The sequence below is a fragment of the Poromitra crassiceps genome, assembly GCF_964638095.1.
Source record: "Poromitra crassiceps genome assembly, chromosome: 4".
In the NCBI taxonomy this organism is placed as follows: domain Eukaryota; kingdom Metazoa; phylum Chordata; class Actinopteri; order Beryciformes; family Melamphaidae; genus Poromitra; species Poromitra crassiceps.
This window is the reverse complement of record NC_139626.1, coordinates 46,171,430-46,187,690: the sequence shown is the minus strand read 5'-3', so window position 1 is coordinate 46,187,690 and position 16,261 is coordinate 46,171,430. Positions and strand designations below refer to the sequence as shown.

General features: G+C 42.4%; 1 protein-coding gene and 2 long non-coding RNA genes across 3 annotated transcripts in view; 2 read left to right on the top strand and 1 right to left on the bottom strand.

Moving 5' to 3' along the window:
• Window positions 1-3,554, bottom strand: part of LOC310775811 (uncharacterized protein) — a gene marked incomplete at its 3' end in the record, with an annotated part of 4,517 nt that extends 963 nt beyond the window's left edge. Inside the window, exons 1-9 of the mRNA XM_083635940.1 lie at window positions 3,392-3,554; window positions 3,160-3,246; window positions 2,953-3,066; window positions 2,167-2,736; window positions 1,783-1,902; window positions 1,580-1,663; window positions 1,442-1,471; window positions 511-531; window positions 376-402 (exon numbers count right to left, since the gene is read on the bottom strand). Coding sequence (XP_083492066.1) covers window positions 376-402; window positions 511-531; window positions 1,442-1,471; window positions 1,580-1,663; window positions 1,783-1,902; window positions 2,167-2,736; window positions 2,953-3,066; window positions 3,160-3,246; window positions 3,392-3,442 — 1,104 coding nt within the window. The 5' untranslated portion in view covers window positions 3,443-3,554. The remainder of the gene's footprint in view (window positions 1-375; window positions 403-510; window positions 532-1,441; window positions 1,472-1,579; window positions 1,664-1,782; window positions 1,903-2,166; window positions 2,737-2,952; window positions 3,067-3,159; window positions 3,247-3,391) is intronic.
• A 789-nt stretch (window positions 3,555-4,343) lies between these two features.
• LOC310775380 lies at window positions 4,344-5,143 on the top strand. Its single transcript, XR_014552661.1, has 4 exons — window positions 4,344-4,378; window positions 4,511-4,586; window positions 4,677-4,736; window positions 4,855-5,143. It is a non-coding gene; the product is annotated as an uncharacterized lncRNA (long non-coding RNA).
• Window positions 5,144-9,529: 4,386 nt separating this feature from the next.
• On the top strand, window positions 9,530-12,976 carry LOC310775379. Its single transcript, XR_014552660.1, has 4 exons — window positions 9,530-9,580; window positions 9,698-9,765; window positions 9,861-9,917; window positions 11,817-12,976. It is a non-coding gene; the product is annotated as an uncharacterized lncRNA (long non-coding RNA).
• Window positions 12,977-16,261: the final 3,285 nt, after the last annotated feature.

Sequence of the window (16,261 nt, the reverse complement as noted above, 5' to 3'; positions counted from 1 at the left end):
GTCGAAAATGTTTTGCAGGTATTTTGAGATTTGATTACGTCCATCTCTGAAGTACATCCTGGTGATTACTTTCATAAAACCAAAGAGAACGTATTTATTTTTATGGTTTTGATGGAATGCCACTGTAGAAAAAATTGAATGTTGTGGAATGTTTAAAGCCATGTTTTACTTTTAGACACATAACAGATTAAAATATGTAACTTTTGATCTGAGAGAGCTATCTCAATATTCCAAAAGCTATATATAGAGCAGAGTTTCTAATTTATAGAAATATATATATATAAAAAAAGAAAATGTCAAATTTTCACCATGCATGTGAAGGGTTTTTGCTGGCCACCTTTATTTGATACAAGCAAAATTATTCATAATGTTTACCTCTTTCAGGTGTAGACCACTGACATTCTAGGGAAGAAAACAATTTGTTGAAAGATATGTTTAGCTGTCCCACTGCTCTGTCATGTTATAGACCTAATAGCCAACATACAAAACATTTGTTCATCATGGCCTTACCTGAAGTGCCACATTGTCAGCCTGAAAAGGAATCAAAAGAAGGGGAAATTAGATAGATTTTTCAAATGTTCTTTTTGTTTGAAAGCCATTAATTGTTCAGTGGTGCCTACACCTCCACTTCCCACCCTTTTTAAAAGTAAATATTTGGTAAACATGTAATATTTAATTATTTTCAATCTCATACTATAATAAGGCAAGTGGTTCCGCGCAGTGATCGGTGCTCCTCATAATTACTCAACAGTTGAGCATGCTAGCAAGCGAGCGGAGCTCGCGACCTATAGCCTAGCACGTGAAGTGTCCGAGGCATACTAGAAATGAGCACACCTAAGTGCGCGATACTTCTAGTTTATTTTTTTTACCTTAACTAACTACCAGAGGTGAAAAGCAAAAAGTTGTGACCTAATGTTTAGCTAGCTAGCTTTTTTTCTTTTCTTTTTTGCAAATAGGCAATTAGGCATACTGTTAATGTTCCATTTTATATTGTGTGTGCCAAAGGTTTCTCGCTTTCTCTCTGAAGCTAACCTTCGGCAAAGTATATATATAGCAAAACTATACAGTAAGATGTTTTCAACAGATTTTTTTAAGGTGATGGCTACTGTTAGCAGTGTCAGAGCAACAGGTAGGCTGCCAAAGCAAAAAGAACAGGGGGAGGGATATTCAAAATGAATTAAACAATATTTTCATGTAACTAGCTCATTTGCCAGTTTGTACAATGTAGCCGTTGGATGCATTGAAAATCAAGCATCACAGTATGAAAACTAAATGTATAAATAATATGTAAAATTGCAGGAAATGTATTCTGGGCTCAGTGGGGGAGGTCCCCCAGACCCCACGTAAAATGTTGTTCAGTTTTGGCCCCCACCATCCCCACATTTACACAAAGTTAGGCACCCATGATATCATATTGTAAAACTGCATTCAGTGGGCCTACCTTGAATATAGGGAAAAACTCTCTGTTGCCCTGAAACAAGAAAAATAATAGAATAAAAACATTGTCTATATGATATTGTATTCAATTTCAGAACAACATACAACATTAGCTGGAATGCTTAATTTTGCAGCAGCTTACCACCACTTCAGGCTGCCCTCCAAAGGTGATGTGGTCAAACAGAGCTCCATCGCCTCCTGGGGGAGGTGGAGGGAACTGACCATCCTGAAGAGTTTAATGAGGGAGACAGAGAAGATTATTAATTAAGGTTTCATCTTATTTTCATCTTTGTTCTGTAAACCTTGTCTCGGGGGATAGTATCTTGTCCTTTGAGATGAGCTTACCCTTCCATTGGGGTCTCTCATGTCGGGCCTCCCACCTCTTGGTGGTCCTCTTCGCCCGCCTGACCTACGAGGTGGCCAGGGCTCAGGATAAGTTCCAGCTTCAGAACCAAAGTCAGGACCCTGGGAAGCATGGACAAAGTTCTGTGTAATACGCCTATACCATATCACATTGTATATACAATTTATATCAGCACCATGCCATTTAATTTTTATATCATGTTACTTCCTGCATTTTAGACAAAAATGGCTGCTTTGGGTGTAATGTGAAAAAGGCGTATTGTCTCTCCATTAAGTTGTCAGGTATAGTCATGTACCAAAAGTCTATATTGCAAAAGAGATTCCAATATTAATATGGCTACCAAATAACGTATGCATGGAAAATACCCTTCCATCACCGCGATCGGGAATTTGAGGACGTCCACCAGGCTGGCGGTTGCCCCCGCCAGCCCCTCCCATAGGCCACTGGGGACCTCCATTCCCTGGTCCTCCTCCCATAGGCCACTGGGGACTGCCTCCTCCTCCCATAGGCCACTGGGGACTGCCTCCTCCTCCCATAGGCCACTGGGGACTGCCTCCTCCTCCCATAGGCCTCTGACCGCCTCCTCCTCCCATAGGCCTCTGGGGACCACCATTCCCTTGTCCTCCTCCCATAGGCCACTGGGGACCACCATTCCCTGGTCCTCCTCCCATAGGCCTCTGACCGCCTCCTCCTCCCATAGGCCTCTGACCGCCTCCTCCTCCCATAGGCCTCTGACCGCCTCCTCCTCCCATAGGCCTCTGGGGACCGCCATTCCCCGGTCCTCCTCCCATAGGCCTCTGGGGACCGCCATTCCCTGGTCCTCCTCCCATAGGCCTCTGGGGACCGCCATTCCCCGGTTCTCCTCCCATAGGTGGCCGGGGCCCTCCATTCCCTGGTCCCCCAGAGGGTCTGTGTGGGAACTGCATTTCACCTGGCTAAGAAAACAAATAAAAATAAATAATAAATAATAAATAATAATAATAATAATAATAATAATAATAATAATAATAATAATAATATTAATAATAATAATAATAATAATAGCAATAACGGTAACAATAATAATAATAATAATAATATGATTTGTCAGTTTCCATTCACTGTATTATTCCAATAAGCCAACTATCTCAGGACTTGAAAAAACAATCTACCCATATTGGACGTTCCCACCCTGGCCAATAAGGGCCAGATGGTCCAGCGTTCCCTCCATCTGCCTCCTCTGACTGGCTCCATGTTGGGGGATAGCCTCCACCATTTTCACCAGGCTTAAAAACAAAGGTACAAAGAATCATTTTTAAGATACACAGATAAGTAGCAGCTCTGTAACTGCATTCCTATTCGGGTCTTGTCCCTATTACCATAAAGTCTGGTCTGTCTGGATCTTTTTGGGGTTCACCAAAAGGGGGGAATTGATAGTTTCCTTGCTCCCATTGCCGTGGATCTGACTGAAATAAATGAACAACAAAGTCATGAATGACAAATTTGATATGTTGAGCAGATCATAGGTCACACTCCAGTATACAGTATCTTTAATTATATATATATATATACTATACTATACTATACTATACTATACTATACTATACTCACACGAGCAGCCACTGCTGACAGGAGTAACGCCACAACACAGAGAACTTCCATTGCTCCTCCAGAACCTGTAAGAATATCGTTGTGAAATTTAAGCCTAAAAAATGAGTTTGGTACCCTCAAATGGACCCTCTAGTCTCATTCAGCGTGTCCTTTCCATGTACTCACCTGCTCTGTCTTTCTGTTGTCCGAGCTTTCACACACGGACATTTATATCAGACATAGACATAGACATTGCAACACATAGTTGTCACGCCCTCTGATTCCTGCTTTGATGTTTGCAACATGTTGCAGAATGTTTGCAATTATGACAGACTTTGGTGACTGATGTCTTTCTAATTGACCTTGATCCATGGGTTTGGCAACAGCGCATTAAGGAAACAATCTGATTGATAGCACTGATTAATAATGTTTTCTTTTTGTCAACAACATGGGAATTAAAAATATATGGTAAAAAAATATATTTTAAAACCATAAAGCAATAGGAGGTGCCGACTGCCCAGTAATAAATCTTAGGTGTTGTCTATCGTTTGCTTAAGCCACTAAGTCACTTGACTTGTAATCATCAGTCCACTTAATGCCATGTTTGGCAATACTGAGGGGTTGGGGAGTAAAGAGACTGGTCCTGCATAACACTATGTATTGTGGTTTCACAATAAATGGTTCCTGTCTCTTAATCTATAGGTTAAACCTATGACATTAATTTTGAGACAAATGCAATCACCTAATAGCACATTATTTTCAGATTTCCTGACATACAGCTATCAAATAAATAGAAAGAGCATACTGCCTGAAGGAGGTGAATTATGTCTGACTATTAGCCACACCCTTCTTTCAAATGAGATTTCCTGATATTATGTAATATAATTGTCCCAATAATGCTGTAAGGTAATGAGATGACGTCAGGCCCTGTAACTGTATTTAAGAAGAGCTCAACATTCAAAACAGCACGTGGCGCGACAATCCCCTGAAATTTGTGAGGACTTAACGGTAATTCCTACATTGTTTTTTGAGTGGATATACTGTATGTATACATGTACAGTATAGATGTATGAATTGGTGATTTTGCATTATGGACCACATTGTTCATCTGACCAAGGTTTGTGTGTTTTCCGCCCACAGATCAGAGGTAACTGAAATCATGCTGAAGTTAACAATCCTGCTTGGCTGCCTCCTGAGCCTAGCCTTGGCTTATCCTGTGAGTCTGACACTCTCAAAGTAAATATGAATGCTCTTTTATGTATTACTATCCAAGCAATATCAAACTTAACTTGTGGATTTTCTACAGATGGAAGAAGAGCAACGGCGATTTGTACGTTCGACATCCTCCAGTTCTGAATCGAACGAGGTGTGTTCCTTCTCTACCTGGTATAATTTCAATATTCAATACATTTGACAAACAAGTGTAAAAGGGAGTATCATCTACTGTATATGTGATTCTAAATGTTTCTTATTTTCTTGTATAGGGTGGTCTCACTCTCAGCTCCCTGACTCAGCAACAGCTGATGCAACTCCTCCTTGCCCTGATCCGGCAGGCTCTTACCACTGTCCCTGCCCCTACCGCTGCCCCTACCACTGCCCCTACCGCTGCTCCTACCGCTGCTCCTACCGCTGCCCCAGCTCCCACCCCAACAGCACCCATTAAACGATGAGACATGGACCTGGCTGGCTGGGGAAATCTGACTTACTATTTATAATAGCAACTTTACTATTTCTAATGTTTATGTTGTACAAACTTTGTCGTCAGTAACTGAAATTGAATCAATAAATCTCTAAGTGAATAAGAGGATTGACTTGTGTGGGCTGTTTTGATTCATCGGGTAGTAGGGGTGTCACGATACACTCAGTTCGTGATACTGGGTTCACGATAACGATACGATACGATACGATTTTAACAATATTTTTTTAAACTTGAATAATGACAATATATGACTGGAAAAGTAGTATTTTATTTGAAATGCACAAATACAAAACATGCTGTTGTGGGAAATTGTTATTACAATAACAACTAGAAAAAACATGAGATTGGAGATAAGGCTTATCTTGAAATAGAATGAGTTACACCGTCACTTAGATTTACTTTGAACTAAAAGGTTTCTCAGCAGTATAAATTCTCATGCATCTTCAGTTTTTCTTCAAACTCAAACAACAAGACTTTTCTTAATCTATTTTTTATACATCTTCAGTTTTTCCTGTCAAGTAAACAGTTTTGCCAGAAACTCAATTGAATGGTTTCTCTCCTGTATAACTTCTCATGTGTCTCTTCAGAGACTTGTTCAACTGAACTACTTTCCACACATTGAACTTCAACAAACAAAGACGTTTCTTAGTCTATTTTTTGGAGAGAGGAATTTTTTTTTTTTTTTTTTTTTTTTCCCCACGATATGAGATTTCATCTCAACGATACATATCGTGACGTTTTACTATCGCGAAATTTCGTGGGACGATATATTGTGACACCCCTATCGGGTAGTCTTTCTTTCTTTCTTTCTTTCTTTCTTATGAGATGATAACCATAGACTGAAGTCATACTAACTGAAAAAAAGTGTGGCTCCTCTCCAGTGAGAAATGGATGATGAATCTTTTTATTCTCAAATTTATAACATACGTACAATTTAGGTCCTCATCTGAACAAATCATTACTCATGATTTATCTAATCATGCCACTGTGATCCATACAGTACATTGACAAATTGCCAAACAGCACCATAATGGTACATGATAATAAAACATGTCAGCGTGTCATTTCTCATGCAGAATCACAAATAAAAGCAATCAAATCCTAATTTGCATATAGCCACTACAAAGAGTGAGCATCCATTGTCGAGGGGTATTTTTAGAGGCGGCAGTGTGATGTTGAAGACCACTGCCTCCTGAACTACATGTCCCCCTTGCTTGCCTGTTTGAATTAATGTATTCTCCCTACCTCATCCCACTTCTGAAAATGAAGAGTCTCCACGGACAAAAATCTTAGCTTAGTCAAAGAATAACGGTAATAACAATGGTCAGGTTAAGAGCCTGGTCGTGAAGTTTGCCTTGGTCTGAGATATGTCCATGTCCACTTCCACTCAGGTGTGTTGTAATTTTGTATCTGTCCTAATGGTGTGAATTATAATGAAATGAAATTATGTATGGGGGATCATCCAATAAAATGTCGACAGTGCGTGTAAGACCTGGAAACACTGAAGCATAGCCTGGGGTGGGGGGGGGGGGGGGGGTCAGGGAGGGTTGGGAGGTTGGACGAATATCCATTTATTCCCAGGCAATATAGTTCCATTGATAGGTGGGTGTGTTAATCACGCTCCCTCTTCTAAAACTAGCTATGGTCACTCTGGGTAGTGGTGCCTATGCAAATTAAAGCCTGATTGCTGTTATTTCTGATTATAGATATAGATGTGCATACATGAGATATGACTAGGGGTGTCACAATATATCGTCCCACGAAATTTCGCGATAGTAAAACGTCACGATATGTATCGTTGAGATGAAATCTCATATCGTGAAAAAAAAAAAAAAATTTTTTTTTTTTTTTTTTTTTCAAAAGTAGACAAAGAAACGTCTTTGTTTGTTGAAGTTCAATGTGTGGAAAGTAGTTCAGTTGAACAAGTCTCTGAAGAGACACATGAGAAGTTATACAGGAGAGAAACCATTCAATTGAGTTTCTGGCAAAACTGTTTACTTGACAGGAAAAACTGAAGATGCATAAAAAATAGACTAAGAAAAGTCTTGTTGTTTGAGTTTGAAGAAAAACTGAAGATGCATAATGAGAATTTATACTGCTGAGAAACCTTTTAGTTCAAAGTAAATCTAAGTGACGGTGTAACTCATTCTATTTCAAGATAAGCCTTATCTCCAATCTCATGTTTTTTCTAGTTGTTATTGTAATAACAATTTCCCACAACAGCATGTTTTGTATTTGTGCATTTCAAATAAAATACTACTTTTCCAGTCATATATTGTCATTATTCAAGTTTAAAAAAATATTGTTAAAATCGTATCGTATCGTATCGTTATCGTGAACCCAGTATCGTGATACGTATCGTATCGTGAACTGAGTGTATCGTGACACCCCTAGATATGACTGATTATTATTAGCATGTACCCTGTCGTGCTGTGCTGAATATTAAGGCAACAAACACGCATTTAGTCATTTGGATTATTTATGGAACTTATTACTTTGATAGCCTGGTAAACCAGCCGGTCACATGAACTCACATTTCATTTTCTTCTGCGGGACCGTCTGACCTCGGGGTCCACCCGCAGTCCCGACAGCCCGCAATGCCGACGTTAGGTTTAGGTGTGGGGGGTGGGAGAGGTTAGGGTCTGGGGGAGGTTAGGTTTAGGAGTGGGAGAGGTTAGGTTTAGGCATGGGAGAGGTTAGGTTTAGGGTTAGGGTCTGGGGGAGGTTAGGTTTAGGCGTGGGGGGTGGGAGAGGTTAGCTCCAGCCGGTCCACCGACACGCTGCACGTTTGCAGAAACTGCAAAGTAGAAGAGCCAATCAGCGACTGCACTCAGTGCCCTGTGATTGACAGCGCAAGTTGGCCAAATCAGGAATGCCACTAGCACTAGCACTGCACTAACAAAACAATAATGGCTGCCTCCTTGCCTGTCCGTCTCGAGGAGTAATGTCAATGTTTGTCGGGTTTAAACAGCCATAAAGTGCAGTTATTGCAGAAATAGACTCAATAACAATTAAACAAGTACAGGAGTAGGCGACAGTGGAGTTTCTCAGCGGAAAATGTGTTTTTATCGTTCTCCCGAGTGGATTTGGGTTTGACTGGATCCAACGCTGATTGGCTGAAGGAGTTGACTGTCAAGGCAAGTACTCCCGCCCAAGCTCCGCCCACTGCAAAACACTGGGTGAAAGCTTCAGGCCAGACGGGAACGAAGAACGAAACGAAATGTGAGTTCACGTGACCGGCTGGTTTACCAGGCTATTACTTTGATGCAACACTTGGTAAAACTGGTTACAGATAGTCTGTATTGTGGGATCATGTGATTAGATGAATTACACAGTACCTGGTCTCGTTGGCTTAGGACGCACACGGCTGTGCAGCCCGATGTCACTCCGAACTCATCCAGGAGGCACGCTTTGTCAAGCGCCTTTAGCGTTAGCCTCCTTAGCGCTTTGGGAAGCCTTCCTCGTTTGAGAGAACCCGCCCCCGCCAGCAGCATGCAGCCGTGGGTTCAGGCAAAGGTTAAGCACGCCCTGGGGCATGAGCTCACGTACGACTAGGGAACTATCGGCAAGGGGACGGTAGTCCTACTTCACCCTGGTTTTGGGGTCTCCAGGGGATCCTTTTGGGGGGTTGGAGATCCCGGTCTCAACGGTGACCCGCTTTGCTCAAAGTTGAGTTGGGTCGGGTGACGATGTGGGTACGCCCTGTAATCAATAGTCAAATGTCTGATACTTATATCAGACATTAGACGATGCAACATAGTTGTCAAAACACCACCTCTGATTCATGCGATGTTTGCAATACAGCAATTACACATACTCTTTGCTGATGTCTATTTAATTGACCTTGATCCCCGGGCTTGGCAACAGTGCATTATGACAACAATGTGATTGATGGCATGAATTAATAAATGTTGCTTTTTGTCAAATTTAGAAAAAGGGAAACATCCTGGAATCACTATGCTTATTTGAATAGGCGAGTTAACAGTGAACTTATCTTTTAAAACAACTAAAAGCAATAGGAGGTTGTAGAACAAAGGAACGCATGTTAGGTGTTGCCTATTGACTAATCATCAGAGCAGTTAATGCCATGTTTGGCATCCGTTTTCCAATTTGGCAATACTGAGGGGTGGGGAGTCAACAGACTGGTCCTGCATAACACTTTGGTGTGGTATTGTGTTTTCACACTAAATGGGTCCTACAGTCTGTTAATCTATAGATTAAATCTATTAAATTGAATTTGAGACCGATGCCATCACCTATAATTTCAGATAATAAACTCTCAAATAAATAGAAACTGTGTATAGGCTACTATCTAGATGAGGTTGGTATGTCTGATTATTAGCCACGCCTTTCTCTCAAATGAAACGTTTCCTAATATTAAGTAATAGAGTTTTCCCAAAAATGTTGCAAGGTAATGAGATGACGTCATACCCTGTAGCTGTATTTAAGAAGAGCTCAACAGCTCAACACTACCTGGCTCGACAATCTCCTGACATTTGTGAGAACTTACGGTAATTGTTTCTGGAATATATGCACTATTCTATGTAAGGTTGGTGAAATGGTGATTTTGTTGCCATTATGGACCAAATTGTTCATCTGACCAGGCTTTATCTATTTTTTTCCAACAGAGGTAACTGAAATCATGCTGAAGATAATGCTGCTTGGCTGCCTCCTGAGCCTAACCTTGGCTTATACCGTAAGTCTGACACTTTCAAAGTAACTAATAATGCTCTTTTATGTATTATTATTATTCAAGCAATATCAAACTTACAACTTGTGGATTTTCTGCAGATGGAAGATGAACAACAGCGATTTGTACGCTCATCCTCCAATTCTGGCTCCAACGAGGTGTGTTGATTCTCTCTCTATATGATTTCAATATTTAAATACGATTGATCGCCTTTTGGAAAACCCTTTGAGGATCATCTGTTGTGTATGTGACTGGGGGGGAGGGGGGAGGGGGGGGGGGGGTGCAGATTCGGGCCACTTTTGCCTGCTGTGTGAATGTAGCCCAAGTGGCTCAGTGGTTAGCACTATCACCTCACAGCAAGAAGGTTGTGGGTTTGAATCTCCACCCAGTCCTTCCTGTGTGGAGTTTGCATGTTTTCCCTGTGTTTGTGTGGGTTTGATCCTCCGGGTGCTCCAGTTTCCTCCCCCAGTCTAAAGATATGGGTCCCTATCGTTGCATCGGCGCTGTTTCTAGGCCGAGCGGCTGGCGCAGCTCAAATCAGTGGGCGTGGACCAGCGCACTTGATATCGTCGTGCTGGCGCTAGATGCAGCCTCAACCATTACAACCACGCCTTTTAAGCGTAAAATTATGCACCGTCATGCTCATTGGATAACTGCAATAAACGAATCGCACGCTTGCCTTTTTAGCTCCAATTCCAGTGATCCCGCAAAACCAGACGAAAGCCAAACGCTCTGCCCCCCCCCCCTCCCTTCATCCAGTCTGTCTGTCTGCATTATAGGCTATTATTCCATATTATTGCTTCTCAAACCAATCTAACTGCAGTTTCAATACTGCAAGCATGTAAATACGCTACACTATAGCAAGATCAAAGTGAAAATAACGTTCTAAAGGCATCAGCTACAAAAATATAGCCTATCCCTATATGATGAGATTAATTTTATATTGGTGAAAGTTTGTTCAGAACGATATCGTTTTCTCTCCCCTGCTGCAGGTAGAATGATGCACATAAATATACCCTACATTATGTAAAGTCATTGCATAAATGTGTTTTTATTGTAAAACTAAATGTGAAGTTGGACAAAGTTATTGGAGTGGACATCACAGTATAGCACATGACAGTAGAAGCGCGTTCCGCTGACACTTATCTAAATGACGTTATATCGACAAAGGATATATATAGGCCCAGGAGGACATATATGTTTCACTTAGGGTGGTGTTTTAATTTCGATGATTTATTTGGTCCAATATTGAAATGTTCTACAATTGCAGGCTGTGTTACCATTACACATTATTTTAGATCGACCTTTTATATCTATTTCGCCTCATTTGGTTGCTATTTAGTAGCGAAATTGAGTACCCAATTGCATGCTGGGGCATTCACAGGCAGTCAGAGAGAGACAGTGCCTGTCAGACTGCCTGCAGCCTCAAAGCGGTACACGGAGTTGTTTTACCCAGGCTGGACGCGTTGTCACACAGGCTTGTGACAGTAACTCAACGCGGAAGGATTTATTTCACAATAAACTGGTAAACGCACACCAATGCCTGCTCCTGTCAGTAGGAGAGAGGGAGAGAGTGACACAGAGAAGAGTGACAGAGGAGAGACGGGAGGGACTGGCCCACTGAATAGGCCTGCTTTTCAAAGGCGCAAGGCGCTAAATTAACGCCAGCTCGGAAGATAGGTATTTAGCGCCGACACGCCCACTTTGGCCCATTCTGGGACTGCGCCACGCCCATTCGGCCTAAAGCGCATTTGGCAGCGTAAAGCCATATTGATATCGTCCCAAAACAGGCGCAAGGCACGTTTTTTTGCGTTTAAGGCCCGTTTTAGCGCCGAAGGCCTGTGGGAGAATAGGGCCCCATGCTGTGTAATGTATATAATCTAGTAAAATGTGTAGTATGTATATGATGTATGGTATGTAACCTATGTTGTGTGTAGATATATGATGTAGTATACACTGTGCTGATGCTATGTAATGCCCTTTGAGACATGCTTATGTGATAAGGGGCTATAAACACAACTGAACTATGAACTGACATTTTTCTTCTTTTCTTTCAGATAAGTAGGCCTAGTCAGTCCTTAATTCGACAGCAGCTGCTACAGCTCCTCCTTCTGCTGCGGCAGCAGAATGCAGCTATGGCTACGAATCCGGCTCCAGCTCCCGCTGTCCCGGCTGCTTTTCCCAAATAAAAGAAATTCATCAGGGATCAAGAATGACAATCAGCATGGTTGCAAGGGTGAAATTTCCACTACGGACACGGTGGACATGCCCTCCCCAGACACACACTTTTTGAATGCATAAATCCCGGAAGTGGCCCACATTACTGTCTGTCAGAGGCGATAGCGGGCTTATGTTAAAAGCTAGAGTGAAGATCCTGGTATCATCAGAAACTAGAAGAAATGACCCATCCATTGGTACCAAACATGTCATACTAGCTAAATAATGTTTGGTGATGGAAAATTGTCATGGCCATTTTCAAAGGGGTCCCTTGACCCCTCACCTCAAGATATCTGAATGATGATGGTTCTATGGGTACCCACAAGGCTCCCCCTTTACAGACATGCCCACTTTATGCTAATCTCATGCACCATGTAGTTTTTGCATGCAGTATAATGTGTTATTTTCACCTATTATATTTGAATATTTCTGCATACTAGAGTCCCTAAACAGTCTTGGAATTGCATAAATTGGGTATGACTGGAAAGCTGAGACTCTTGTGGATTCAATTAGCCCTATTGTATTCATCTATGGTGATGTTAGTCCTCATAGTAGCCATTTCATTGTAGTGAGACATTTTTGAAACTTGGCTTCACCATCTAAAATGACCTATTGTGACCTCTAGGATAATTACAACCTCATGAAACTTTATAACCACAAACTAGAGACCTAGGGTATTCAGGGGATGTATGGCTTTCCTATGTGTATTGACAATAAGGGGGTTTCTGAGCAATTTCCACCCAATGCTCGCAACCCAATCGACAAAACAATTATATATATCAATCACAGCAATAATTTTTCTATGGTGTTCCTCAAGATCTTGGTGTCTTAATGTTTTTTAGACGCTTTTCATGTTTTACTGACCGAAGAAGACCGAAGAATCTGATTGTTTTCTTTTTTCAATTATCCATTACTATCTTAACCAGAATCCTTCCACAATCCACTGTAGTGCATGCAAACCATGCTGTACTCTGTATTATCTGCTGAATAAACTTCACAAATGAAAAAGTCTAAATTGTTTTTTAATAGATCAAGTAACATAAGTAATCACAATATGAAAATCACATTAGCATAGCATCATTCCTGACATTACACCAAATGTAGAAACAAACATTGAAACAAAAATAATAAGAAAGATCGACAGATAGATAGATAGATAGATAGATAGATAGATAGATAGCTTGATTGATTGATTGATTGATTGATTGATTGATTGATTGATTGTTTGAGCATCTATATGAGTGTGTGGCTGAATGTGTCTGGCCAGGGTGACCTTAAATTTGTTGGCTGTTTTTCTCAAATGTTTGCCATTTGAAGCCAGATTTAGAGGAATATCTCATTTTAAATTAACATTAGGATTAGACTGTTGTGATTTCATTGTTCAGTTTTAACCATCAATATTTGCTCTTTTTCTCATTAGGGCAAATACTATTTATTTAGAGATTTTTGTCAATTATTTGTGTATTAGCTTAGTCACTCACTTCTACACTAGCTTCTACACTGCTGGCACTTTTCTTGAAATATAGCTAAATCTTGCTTCACCGTTATTCAGACTAGGGCCCTATTGTTGCAAAAGCGGTAATTAGAGTTTGCGCTCGTTTAACGCTGCACGTGTAACCGAATGAATGTGAGTCCTCGTGAGTGCCACTCGGGGCACGCTAATCAGCTCCGCCAAGGGAGCTAGCTCTCTTGGTGCAGTGGTTAGCATGCACAAGCACATTTGTATTCTCCCTGCCATGCTACTACCTCTATGCCTGTTATAATTGTACTGGACATGCATGGGGTAGGCGTGCCACATGCCAAACCAGGCATTTCCATGCAGAATGCGGGGCATAGATGGCATTCTCCTATCGTCGCTAAGAGCTTTGAAAAGCACCTCTTACGCACAAAAATACCCCACTGCTACCCCACACCCCACTGCGCTTGAGCGCACCGTAATCTCCACGCTGCGCAGCGGAGAAACGTCATTACGCACGGCCGTGCCACGGCAGGACATCAAATTCTGCTGCTAAAATTGGGTAACCAGCAGATTATTCAGTGAGGCAATCAACTATAATTCACTGAGAAACTTGTATCACATCGCAAAGAGGGGTTAATGGCAAACGAATTGAGAAAACTTGGACACCTTCACCTATCCCATAACCCGGAAGGTCGTTGGGGCACCACATACGATCTGTCGACAAGCTCTCTCCATCCCTCTCTGTGCTCGGCACGTAGCTCTCACTATTGTTTCACCGAGTTTTAATTGAGTCCACTCTAAGGTCGCTTTCACATAGCTGTTTGGTCCGCTTTAACCGCGTGACGTCAGAGTTCGTTTCCTTGAATAGTGCGCTTCGTTTGGGGTGGCGTGAAAGCGCAAACGAACACTGTTGCGGAAAAAACAAGCAAACTCTGGTCCGCTTGAAAATGGGGGTCTCGGTTTGTTTGCAAGTGAACACTAGTGCGGTTCGTTTGTGGTGGGAAAGCAAACCGAACCAAACACAAGAGCAAATAAGACAAGCAAAACAAACACTGCGGCGCGCACACGGGTCCGTGCGCACCACGCTGCCTCGCTCGTCCTGTCTCGTCTCATCTGCAGAATGATGTTGGACCCAACAGCTCGCTGCCTCGTCATCTGCTGCTCATATTGGGCGCATTCTTGTAAAATATTTATTTGATAGTAACACCAAAGTAAAACCAGAAATCCCAAGATCACATAAAGGTGGTGTTTCTCTATGGGTTGTGTTTCGCGGATTCACTTGTGTTGTTCAGTCAAGGAGCGTTCACACCGAGATATTTATTTTTCGCTCTGTCGCTCAAGTCAACCCTTTGGAATCGCTCTGTCGCTCTGTTTAAATCGCTCATCAACAGGCACACGAAATGACGGACATGTGGGGGATATAACGTTACGCAATGTCATGCTGTTTGTCCACTACGAGCCACCGTCATTGTTTACAAGCTAAGCCTATCAGCGTGCTCCTAATGCGAGCTGCATACCGGTAGTACAGACTTCACTTCATGTCAGCTGTCAGCCTGTCAATGCGGTTTGTTGCCACACAATAAACCAGCGGTTTGTTCCAAGCCAGAGTGATCCTTGACTCGCTCTCACACGGCAGCCAATCAGCGTTGAACAGCGAGCGACTGATGCCAGCGTATTTTCGCTCGAGTTGGAATATTTCATCTTGAGCGACGAGCGTATTTTCTCCCTGTCGCTCTGTCTCTGCCGCTCGGACGCCCAGCGATTATTCTCCCAGGCGAATATACGCTCAATCGCTCGTTTGCATTGACTTTGTATGTAAACTCGACGCCAGCGTCAAACTTTAATAGGTCGGTGTGAACGCACCTTCAGCCCTCAGCAGGCAAGGCAGCAGAAGAGGATGAGATTTCTCCTCTATATTCTGTCCAATAGACGAGTGACTGTTTCGACCACGTGATATTGTTCAGAAAGTTTGGTGCTTGTGGCAAATTGCATGTGTGAAAGTGAACCGGACCAAATGAAAAATGAAACAATGTTGCAACTTCACCCCCCCGAATCACAGACTCCACCAGCTTATATGTGAAAGCGACCTAAATCCTCCCATCTTTTCTTTTGTCTCTGCCGTTTCCCCGCTGCAAACACGTTTCTATGGTTACATGCTGCCACTCCGACGTGCTGCCACTCCGACGTTCTGCCACTCCGAAATATCGGCACTCAGAAAGGGGGTCTATATTCCCCGTTTTTCACTAACCTCTCCCAGCCCCCACGCCAAACCTAACCTCCCCCCATGCCTAAACCTAACCTCCCCCAGACCCTAACCCAAAACCTAACCTCTCCCACCCCCACGCCTAAACCTAAGGTCGGCATTGCGGCTTCTAAGGTGAACGACCGCCAGTCCGAATAATGGAAGTTAACGTTCGGAGTGGCAGGGCTTCGGAAAGGCAGAGGAACGCCGTTTCTATTGGCCCACCCCAGTCAACAAAATAACCCGAATTGCATCAAATCACAGATGTTTTTTGTTGTTGTTGTTTTTTCATTTTTTATATAACAGTATGCGAACAAGACAAACAAGCCTAGCCACAAGAAGAATGAAAGAAAGAGAAAAACAAACCAGACAAAACAAGACATGATAACATGGTACTCAGCTGCTTAAGGTGCGCATGTGCTTGCAAGAGACTATGTGAACGGGATTCCACACAAGGGGCACACGAGACACCAGCCGGGTGAGCCACCCGTCATCCCCAACTTCAGTCACTTGTCATTCTTAAGGTCCTTACACATCTAGAGCGATGCGAATATACGGCACGAAATTGCGATGCGAGTTTTGAC